Raw genomic sequence first — 12,030 nt, 5'->3', positions numbered from 1 at the left:
GGCAGTGGATGAAAAATTCGACTTAATACATGCTTAATGGATGAGCTATACTGTTGATGATATGCAATCAATAAACACCTATTAAGCACTGATTATGTACCAAGTACTGTCTGTCAACAGAGATACCTCTCTAAGACAATGTGTGTGTGTGTGTGTGTATGTATAACCAAAATATAAGAAAACCTAAAAGTTTCCTTAAGAGAAAATATCTCATTCTAAATATTTAGAATTGGATAATGAAACTACAAGTGAATTTTTCAATAGTATTTTGTTATCCCTAGCTCATTGGGGTCTGAAGAGCAATGGATCCAGGCTCTGGGATTGAGCCCCCAGATAGACATATGATGCTGAGTGAGTCACTTGAAACGCTCAAGGCCAACATTTCCTCACCAGATAACACTGGTCCAATAGACCCCACAGGGTGATTATGAGGAAATATTTAGCAAACTTTAAATTGTTAGGGAAATGTGAGTAGTAGTTATCTTTGTGATAGGAATTCATTCTCCAATTTTTTTCTTCTTAAAAATTTTCAAATGTTTTAATCTATATAGTTAATAAGTTATGTAACAACCACTTAGGGCTAACATAGTTGGTTTCCCTCACAAAGCACAATTATTTGCCAATACATATTAATATTGGAAAACACAAAACATTTTCAAAAGGCTTTAAGTCAAACTAACTGAATATGATTAAATTTTAACAATTCCAACCTAGACAGAAAGTTAGGAAGAAAGTATTTCACTCAGATACAGAAAGCTAATTAGAGAAGTTAAAAGGCTAATAAAAACCGTAGCTATTTAAAAGTCACTTGTTGTTTAGTGCTTGATTGTAAATATAATTCTATTGAACCAAGTATGCAAGATGTTTTCTGTAGCACAATTTTATAATACAACTAAAAATATTTTTATTTCTTCCTTAAGTAGAATGACAGCTAGGCAACCATTAAAAAAATAAAAGGCTATGAATTATATTCCAAAGCCTTGCCAATTTTGATATATTAATACTTATTAGATACCTACATGGTGTTAGAAAACGGGAATGAAAAAGTACTCAAAATCCCTAAAGGGAAAGGGAAATCAGCAAAGTAAATTATCACATACCTTTCCAGTCTTGATATCCACATAAGAAAGTGTGTGCTTTCTCCAATGTTCTTCAAATGTTTTCTTTTGTTGTCCCTCAAGTGGCTTAGAATAATCATACTCATCAATTCTTACCTAAAGATAAAAAAATCCCAAACATTATTTCCAGAAAATGTCACCATTCACTATAAGCCGATTTTGTATTCTTTCTATGGAAAAATTAACAAACATTAAACCTGATAAAAATAAGAAAATGACATACAAGATATTAATTTGAATATAGGTCATGCTTTCCCCAAAAAACCTGGAGGTTATATCTATAATCATGTTCTCATTATTGATGGATAGTAGTAAAGATGACATATTGGGGGATGCTTGGGGGAAAAGAGAGCAATATAAATTTTAAGAATGAGAACACTGATGATAAAAATGAACAAAATCTTATTTGAATTGAAAGGTAACTTTTAAAATTTGGTAATTATTATGAAACGTCCCATGTTAGCACAATACATGCCATATAGTAGGTGCTTAATAACTACTTGTTGATCAATCACCATGAAAGGTATCCTATAAATAAATACACCCCAAAGCATATTTCTAGCTTGAATTTGGAAAATATCAGAAGCACTTTCAGTGACTTCAAATTTAAGTATCAATATTTGCTCACTGTTCCTATATAGCCATTAATCATGGAATACCACTCTTTTTTTCAGTGAATCAAATTGCAGGTGATCCAGAGGGCAAAGACACATGGTAAGTCTAAGTAGGCTCTAGTTATGTTAATTTGTTGATGAGTGTTACATTGTGTTAACTTGTATACCAGAAGTGGCATAAATACACGATTAAGGAAATTTGTGACTGAAAAAAGATATGGGCTAGCCATAGAATGAGAATAAGGCATAACATGTATTTCACTCAAGGGCTGCTGTGGTATTCATAAAGTACTAAAACACTTTAACCTTTTTGTGTGTCATAATCCCCTCCCTCCAGCAGTTTGCTGTAGCCTATAGAGCTCTTTTCAGAATGTTTTCAAATACATAAAGTAAAATTCATAGCATTGCAAAGGAAAACAAACTGAAACACAGTTGTTTAAATACTGAAAAACAAGGATAAGAATATCTGTATTCAAAGAACCAGGGGGCAGCATCCAGTGTGAGTTGTATGTATAACTTAAAAAAAATTTTTTTTTTGTATGTATAACTTACAATGGATTTACTGAAATACACGGGCAAATATAAACAAATCACAAGAAGGCAGGAAGTAATGGAGTGGGTGGGTTACAAGCTACACTAATAAAAGAATTACTCAAAATGAAATCACAAATCCATCTAAGTGTGATAATTTCATTTATTTTTCAGTGCATAACTATTTTCCCTATTAAAAAATATGATTGGGGGGTGCAATCTTTATTCAGAATACATGAATATTCAAAATTTCTACTCTTACCTGAGAATCTGCCTTATCAATAGCAGTCCATATTCAAATAAAAACATGACACAGAGACATACTGACCATTATTTCTAAATAATCAACAAGGCTTGATTTTAGTCTCATCAAAAAGCAAGCCAAGTATGAAATAGGATACTTGGATCCAGGGACACTGGCCTTCTTACTGTTTCTTGTACCTGATACTCCATTCTCTGGACTCTGGAGTATTTTCCCTGGCTATCCAAAAACTTAGAATCCTCTTCCCTCTTCAGCTCCACCTCCTGGCTTTCCTGGCTTTGTTCAAGTCTTAACTTCTTTGAGAAGCCATTCCCAGTCCTATTTTTTAAAGTATCAGAACTCGAATTCAAACACAAACTTTAACTCTTAAAATCAGTGCTCTTAGGGGCAGCTACGTGGCGCAGTGAATAGAGCATTGGCCCTGGATTCAGGAGGTCCTAAGTTCAAATCCGGCCTCAGACACTGGAAACTTACTAGATGTGTGACCCTGGGCAAGTCACTTAACCCCAATTGCCTCACCAAAAAAAACCCACAAAAAAACCAGTGCTCTTCCACTACATTCTAAATGCTGGCATGGCACAAGACATTTGGTAGCTGTTCAGTGATGAAGAGAATCAGGAAACTGTGAGATTAAAATTGAATATTAGATCATAAATCTCCCCTACTTAACCTTTCCCTTAATTTATCTCTCAGACTAGTAAATGGAAGAAGCTTCTGGTTTTCTAGATAGAGCCTTTATTGTATGGTAGTCACAAGGTGATGTTGATTAGAAGCATAGGAAAGTAGAAATACAATATAAATCGTCTTAAGTCTAGGCTTAGTCTATATTCTGTATAAAACTCACCAAAACCCAAGGCCACTTTTGGGGAGAGAGACCGAGTCAAGCTCGTGCTGTTAACTGAGAGCCGGGCCGAGTCAAACTCCAGTCCGTGTCTGTCTGTGCAGCACAGCCAGGAGACCAGCGGAGCAGGAAAAAGCTCCCACTTCCATTCTCTCCTTGCCTTTTAAGCTCGCACCCCGGAAGTCAGAAGTCGAGTGCTCAGCAGGAAATGCTGTTGGTCTCCTCCCCAAAAGGGTGGTCCTAAAAAACCCCCAAAACTGGCGTCTCTCCATTATCTAACCGACTGTTAAAACTCTTTACCACAAAACAATGTAGAATGTAACAGGGCTAGATTATGTTCAAGCCTGTGGAGCTATGGGTGTTCAGATATAGGCATATGGGCAAGAACTTTGTGGAGAAGTCAAGCTTCAGACAGGCTTTAATAGAATGACTGGGGAAAAGGTCCTACTTTTGAAACAACACAGAACAAGTTTGCTTTCAAGAGAGTCCAACTGTTTATGATATTTACCATGTTTCTCCTTAGTCTTCTCTTGTCAAAGATAATCATATTTAGAAAACTATTAGAGTAGGGACCAAATCTTAATTCTCTTTATGTCCTCTCTCCCTCAACCGTCAGCACAGTGCTTTGCAACTAGTAAAGGCTTAAATAAATGGCTATTAACCGAATGAAAAACAGAACAGGCTGCTTTTGGAGGTGGTAAACTTGGGATTACTTAATGTATTCACAAAGAAGCTGACTACCTTCCCCAAGTGCATCAGAAATGATGGTAAAGTATAGGGTAAATTAGATGATGCTTAAGGACTCGTTCAACTCTCAATTTTATGGCTGTACAACAGCCACTCTGAGTGACATAAGAAACTCTTATGATTGCTTCCCCCAACACATTATAAAGCATTATAAGTCTTCCTTCCTTTGTCATTTGTGTGTGGGGTGGGGTTGGGCAAGATACATTCTGGGGGTAGGACTGAGTTACAACAACTTCATTTAGTCCTGCAAATCATGAAATGTTAATGAAGAAACCTGAGCCCCATAGTTTGAATTATTCTGCCCTTTTATGTCACTAATCTTTTATTACTTGCACTAAATCAAAGGTCAACCTTGGAACATTCTTTCTTTATAAGAGTGCAAAGATACACTTTAGTCTAGCCATCTTTTAATGTTTAGCCACTTTCTAATGATCATTAATTCCCCAGCAAATTAATGAGTTTTTATTGTAGAATTAAATCTGTTGTAATTTCTACTTAACAGATATGACATCACAATCCAGCCTTTTCTGTCGATAGTTCCACATAAGTGTTGGCCAACAAGAGCAATGATAGGCTATACCACAACACACATAGCACTTAAGAGAAAAGAAGATGAAAAAAGGATGGAAGTGAAGCTAGTCAGATTTAAGAAGTAGAGATAATCTCGTGTGTGTGTGTGTGTGTGTGTGTGTGTGTGTGTGTGTGTGTGTGTTTGGAAGACAACTTGAAATTGCAAAAAAAAATTCATATACTGTAACTCAGAAATAACATGAATAAGCATATATCCAAACTTGGCTGAAGATAGAAAGGTCTTATATAAACAAAAATGTGTAGTGTCATTGTAAAATGGGAATAACAGGGTTGTTGTAAGGAGAAAATGAGATATTTGTAAAGCTCTTTGCAAATTTTAAAACCTCTATATAAATGTTAATATTATTATTAGCTAATCCAAATCATAAGGTTTTATCTACTTACACATTGTAAAAAAATTGAAAGTTTAACAGCACACAGCAGGCTCTTTCCCTTTGCTGCTACCATCAAAGGTTTGGGGATCTTTCTTACAGCAACAGAAATTAGAGGTAACAGTCTTATTATATGTTTAGGATTCAGTCAAGATGGAAAATAAAACTTGCCAGCAACAGGACCTATTGATATCTTTAGATGGCTAAAGCATTTCCATAGTAGTAAGTCCTTCTCCTCTCAGAATGCATTAAGCATCTACTATACTGCCAGACTTTGCTGGTCACTGGGACTACAAATATAATGGATGAAACAACTATTACTGGCAAGGCAAGGGGACACATAAACATAAATACATAAGATAATGAGAATAAATACAAATGCACACACCATAATTAAATATGTATGTTATGTGTGTGTATATGACTCACATAATTTTACTCTTCTGAGGCAGCAATACCTCAATGTAACCAAATCAGCTACATTCCGTTTTCTCAGCCTACCATTTCCTGTTGCCTGCTCACCTCCAGCCCCTTTTCCTATTGGTCAGTTCCTCCAGAACACCCCTAAAGGCCCAAGCTGGACTGCCTTCATTTTCTTCCAGGCCCTTTCCCTCACTTTTTGGACTTCACTTATCCTGTGGCCTGCCCCTTTCCAACTCTTTTTTTATGTGTTGCCTTCCCCCATAAAATAAAAGCTTCTTGAGGGCAGACAGCTTTCTTTTTGCTTGAATTCGTATCTCTAGCACTTAGCACAGTGCTTGACATATATAATAAGGACTTAATAAATCCTTGTTTGCTTTCTTTCTTCTAAGAAAGCTGTAGATATGTGTGAACAACATCCTAAATCAACTAATTTATTCAAGGAAATTGACATCCTTTAGAGAAGTCCTACTTTAGTACAGCCTCATGGCCACATGAACTTGACAATGAATTCTGAAGTCTATGCTACCAGAGTACAAACTCTGACAAGTTTTATCAGGCTAGAAGGGCTCCAAGTACATACAGGCCAAACAAAAGTGCTCATCACCAGAAGGCTGATCACAGCAAAGTGTGAAAGAGATAAATACACCAAATGGCCCTTTGGTGCCCTTCTGTCTCTACTATGTGAATGGAGAAATGGCAGAAAAAAAGTGAAGAGATTACTGATGATCAGTTTTTATAGATAACTACTGGGCCCCTAAGTATAAGATGTTTTTTCAATGATTAACACTAGTAGATGAACTGAATCATTTCAATATTGATGTTATTATTTTGCACCCAAGGAAACCACAAAAAAAGTACTTCATGGGACATCTGTTCATTTTGCCTTGCCATGCTCATGACAGACATATGCAAAGAGACCAACTTACAGATAACTCCAGCTTCTGAACCAACATCTGGTACAAAAGATGAAGAAGCTGTGATATTTTTACAAAGAACTCAGTAAATCCTCCAATCAAGTCAACTTATACCTCAATACTTGGTGATTTCAACATGAGACTGGGTACAGGTAAGGACAAAGAAAAACACAAAGTAAAGTATGGTGCAAAATTAAGAAAGGCAAGAGGCCAGAGGTTGGCAGATTCCTCAAATTCCCCCAAGTTTGTACATTATAAAAAATATCTTCAAGAATAGTCTGAAAGCAGGGGCAGCTAAGTGGCGCAGTGGACAGAGCACCAGCCCTGGAGTCAGGAGGACCTGAGTTCAAACCCGGCCTCAGACACTTAACACTTACTAGGCTTTGTGACCTTAGGCAAGTCACTTAACCCCAGTTGCCTCACAATTAAAAAAAAAAAAAAGAATAGTCTGAAAACACTGGAGTATGGTGAGCATTAACATCATTACGAGAACAGAAAATGTCCATACTGTAACAGGAAGTGATTACTTATAGAGATGTGATTTCAGAATCTGCTGTTTTTGCAAAAGTAAAATTTGACACCAAATTAAAATGACACAAATAGGAAGACAATGCAGGCTCAAACATTTTAAACAAGCTGTTGGTATTAATAGGAAACAAAATAAAGAAACCAACTGATGGATTTGAAAAGAAAAACTGATGAATGAAGAAAGCAAGCCTCAGCCCATGCTCTTGTATAGAACTTTTTTTTTTTTTTTGGTATTGGACATTTTCTGGGAGCAAAGACAGCATATGGGAGGCACTACAGGAGTCACTAGCATTCATTTCCAGTCCCAAGAGGCTAAGATCAAATGTAGGTCTCTGACAACTTATCTTAACCAAAGACTTCCTAAAATTAGGTGTCACCTTCATTGTGAAGCCTTACTTGATGTTGACTGGAAGAGAACTGAATAGATGTCAAGTTAGGAGACCTGGGTTCAAATCCTACTTGAAAACAAAACATATAGAGTTTGATGTAAAAATACATGGGAGTGGTTAAAAGCAAAACAAACTTCCTGATCCCAAAGCAAGGATTAAAAGGTTTAAAAAATTAAGGGGATGACCATCAACTGAATAATAGCTTAACGCTTAACAAGTTGTGTGTAGTACAATTAATGCAATGAAGTGTAAAAAAAGGCAAAACAGACAATAACAAAAAATCCTGGGAAGTACAAATTGATGTACAGTGAAACGAGCAGAACCAGGAGAACAAGTTATACAAGGACAATAAAATTATAAAGGAAAAATAAAACTCTGAAAGACTTAATAACTAATCAAAGCAAATAACCAAATATTTTGAGAGGATCTGTGACAAAGCATGTTACCAAATTCTTGACAGAGGTATTGGACTCAAGGTGCAGGAAGAGTCAGCGTTTTGACTGAGGAAGATTTTTAGAGGAGGGTAAGGGTAGGTATTAGTGATACCTAAAAAGCTACTAGAACACTTAAAAAAATGTATAGAAATCAGAAGGAAGCACAAATGAACAGGACAATTTGGAAAGTTAACATCATGAATTTAGCATATACTTTTGGCCACTTTTTTAGTGATTAAGTTCAGAAAAATAAAATTATATTTAAAAAGAGTTTATACATATTGGGCATACTTTATAAAAATATGAGCAAGAAACAGGTGAACTTTCTGAGACAATTTTTGAACAAGCATTTATGTCAGGTGTTGTGCTAGGTATAGGGAAAACAGACAAAATAAATTGTTCCACGCTGCCCTCAGAGCACATAAAACATCTTCACAATAGTACAATTGAGATGTATATGGAATACAACAATATCCTATGATGTGTAATTTTTGTTGATTGTCAAGTAAAAAAACATTTACTGTGGTAGAGAACGGCATACAGCTCTAATAAGCCTTCTCTCATGAATAAGCTAAAGTCATGCAGGATTCCTTCAGGGACAACTAGTGATACATTTAAGTGATGCTCCAATTATTGATCAAGGCATAAAATAGGGAGATATGCTCAAAGGTGATAACTGGGGTCCATGGATTTAAATAAAATTTCCCAAATCACCAATATATTTAGAAAAACATCAAACTTTGATTTTAATTTACTTAACACTGTACAGGTATTTAAAGAGTTCTCTCATATAAATACTAAACCAAAAGGTCACAATTAACAAGACTGCTAAGTGGACAGGAACTCATACACACTAAAGTTATAAATGAAGAGACTATATACTAGCAATACAGTTGGCTAGGACATACTTATATTTAACCACAAGAAATCACTGAATCTCAAGATGAGACCTCGGAAGTCAACTCCTTCAATCTTTATCAGCACAGCATTTTCCACTATAATATATACGTTATATTACTTATTAGAAAACTCATCCAAAGCACAAAGTCAGTAGTTTATGGCACATTTTCACTGGTGGAAAGTTACTGAGGCACTAAGAGCTGCTGCTGCCACCACCTGGACACGTACAGTCTTGGAAGTTTAGTTGGCTCCGGCACTCTGACTATAAAACTGGAATTTTTGTTGCTAGGTCCCTTGAAGCTCTAAATTCTTTAGATTAGCTATTATGTAACCCAATGGCTTCACTTTTTACAGATGAGGAAACACACCCAGGGGCCTTCAACATCTTCCACAAAGTCAATCACACAAGTAGTAGAAAAGCCAGAATTCAAAACCAGGTGTTCTGTCTTTAAATCCAGTGGCTGTCTGTATCTCATAAGAACAGTATTTTGCTTTCTTTACACTCAATTAGGAGGAGGGATACTAACTACATGATTATTTGGATCTTGATCTATTATCACCCTTAGTGAACTTTACTGTCACTCACCAGGGTGAAAGGAAATGAGTGGGTTGTACCTTTCATTTTTACTAGGGTAGGTAGGTAAGAAGTAAGGAGGAAAGGAAGCAAGATAGGAAGGAAAGGCAAAATTATGCCTATTATGTTCCAGGTACTGTGCTAAGCACTTGCCCAATACCCTATCCCCTGCTGCTCTTCTAAGGGAAGCAAGGTAAAGTGGTTAAGAGTAAAGTGATTTATACCTAGATTTTATTGAAAAAAACAACTGCTACTTCAAAGCAGAAAAACTGGCAGTAGGTGTTAGTAGCATGGAATTTCAAGGAAAAATGCTTGAGTTTCTTTTTAAAATGCTGGAAGGACAGAATAAAGAAAGGGAAAACAGACATGTTATTTTAAGAGATCTGCACATTACATTAACAGAAATAAATTGTACCTTGTAGTCTTCTCTGGCATGGGCTCCACGTGACTCTTTACGAGCCTCAGCACCATAAATAGTTTGCAGAGCACACAACATTAGATTCTGCAATTCCAAGGTCTCCACCAAATCGGTATTCCACACCATTCCTAGACAGTCAAAAAACATGTAGTAAGTGACTACTATGTGCCAGGCACCGTGCTAAGAGCAAGGGATAGAAAAAAGAGGCAAAAGATAGTACCTGCCCTCAAGGAACTCAAGGGAGACAACAAACATCTTCAGGAAATTTTGATTGATTTCAGATTTAGGCCTTAAAACACTATGGCTCCTTCACCATTTGGGATAGTATACTTGATAGCTTACAAGCAGTGGAGAGACAGACACCATTATTCAATAGTTCGTGGCCAGCTAGAAAGCAGTTTCACACACCATTTATTTTATAGTAAGGTGGAAAGGTACCATTTATTTCTACTATAGTCAGGAGTCAATCACATTTCTTCATCTATTAAATAGAAACACAGGAGCATCTAGAATATTTTAAGATCATGTAAACAATCATCTCCAATAAGTCAGTACTCTTTGTGATCTAACTAGTCTAAATTTTGGGACATCAGAACTTAAAATCCCTCACCTCTGTCAAATGTCTTCAGATCCTTTAAGTCCTTGTAGAGCTGGCTTAACTTCTCGCAGCCTTCCTGTAACACGCTTCCCACACGGAACACAGCTGCATGATTCTGCATGGACTGCGGATCAAAGTAATACCACCGTTAGAAACTCTAAAAACATCTTAACATCTATAGTGGGAATGAAAGAGGTGCCCTCCAAGTGTGAAATCATCACACATCCTCTGGCGCTTTCCTCAACCAGAAGTGTGTTTTTTCTCATTATAGATACCTCTACCTCTACTACGCAGTCAGGATGTCCACAGGTATGCCTTCTCAATGAAAAGAAAACATGTTTTGGTTAAGTTTTTTAAAAAGTTTTTGAATGTTCATCAAGCCATATAAATATGGTCTTCACATGAAGCCTGTATTTATAAGAAATATAACAGCAGAAGAGTTTAGAAACAACTGGGTTTCTAAATTTTATTGATATTAGTGTTGTTGGTCCTCCTACTAACATATACACAGATGACCATAAAATTAAAAACTGATTTTCACATGTGTTTAGTGGAAAATCAAACTCATGATTTTATAGTCATACCTTGTAAATCAACCCAGTATGGCTATGTATATAGGCAACTAGGTGGGACAGCGGATAGAGTTTTTAGGCCTCGAATCAGGAAGACCTGAGATCAAATCTAGCCTCAGACATTTAGCTTTGTGACCCTGCACAAGTCACTTAACCCTGTTTGCTTTCGTTTTTTCATCTGTAAAATGAGAAGGAAATGACAAGCCACTCCGGTATCTTTGCCAAGAAAACCCCAAATGAAGTCATAAGGAGTTGAACATGACTGAACAACAACAACAATAAAATGGCTGTTTGTACTTTGGATGTAAGCTACATGCCCCTATTACTGCTTTCTAAATACTCAACCTTATTCAGAGCAGCCCTAATTTTCTCCAAGTACACTCCAAACTGGTGGGCCTCTCTCCTAGTTCATTCCATTATTCCTTTTTCACCCTGACTCTACTCTCAATAAAATGACTTATAGCTTTTTATTCCACAGACTATCATGCCTAAGAAGATATTAGAAATTCTCTTATCAAAATCTATTTTATAGATGAAAGTGTGGGTGGCCTTGGGAGCCCTGAACCAGGCTCCCTCCCCAGCGCAACTGCTCTATGCAAGCCTCATGTACCCACACCCTGCTCAGCAGGGAGGTGCACAGGGTCTCAGAAATGCAGGAGCTTCCTCCGCCCAGCCCCCAGCTCCCGTGGCAGGGGGCTCTGCTTGCCCTGGGGATGCGGTCAGCTGTATTTACCGTGAAAGAAAGGGTTTTTTATAGAGAAACATAAGCGGCGCAGGGAAGCTTTCAGTTAGTGGGGGTAGTGAAACAGGAGGCAGCTGACAGTGAAAGTGAAGGAGGCAACAGGGACACTTATGAGACAGAGGAGGAGCGGAGGAGTGAAGACGTAGGAAAAGGAAGAGGTCAGTCAGTGGGAGAAGCGAAGGGGAGCTCAAGTGAAGGAGAAAAAGTGAAAGGGAGACAGAGAAGGGGGTTGCTACAGTGAAAGGAGAGTCTACAGGACAGGTAGGGAGAGAGCGGGGGAACACTACAGAGACAGTGAGAGGAAGAGTGAGAGTGAGGTAGTAGAGTGGAGCAGTGAAAGGAGAGGGGAAGCTGCGGAGAAAGTTAAAAGGCAGTCGTCATATTTCTCTTTGTATTTAATTCTAAGCTTGTTTCATATAAATAAACCCTGCTTTGTTTATTTAAAAAAAGGCTTTTGCTTATC

The 12,030-nt window shown here is 37.2% G+C and overlaps 1 protein-coding gene across 2 annotated transcripts in view; it reads right to left on the bottom strand.

Annotated features, from left to right (window-relative positions):
* Positions 1-12,030, bottom strand: part of SDHA (succinate dehydrogenase complex flavoprotein subunit A) — a 40,568-nt gene that overhangs the window by 1,113 nt on the left and 27,425 nt on the right. For both annotated transcript variants that reach the window (XM_043978284.1, XM_043978285.1), the window contains 3 exons: positions 10,266-10,377; positions 9,653-9,783; positions 1,101-1,214 (listed from right to left, as the gene is read on the bottom strand). In XM_043978284.1, the coding sequence (XP_043834219.1) occupies positions 1,101-1,214; positions 9,653-9,783; positions 10,266-10,377 (357 nt within the window). The remainder of the gene's footprint in view (positions 1-1,100; positions 1,215-9,652; positions 9,784-10,265; positions 10,378-12,030) is intronic.

This window comes from Dromiciops gliroides, chromosome 1, assembly GCF_019393635.1.
Source record: "Dromiciops gliroides isolate mDroGli1 chromosome 1, mDroGli1.pri, whole genome shotgun sequence".
Lineage (NCBI taxonomy): Eukaryota > Metazoa > Chordata > Mammalia > Microbiotheria > Microbiotheriidae > Dromiciops > Dromiciops gliroides.
The sequence above is the reverse complement of the archived record's forward strand: the minus strand, read 5'-3'. Positions and strand labels throughout refer to the sequence as shown.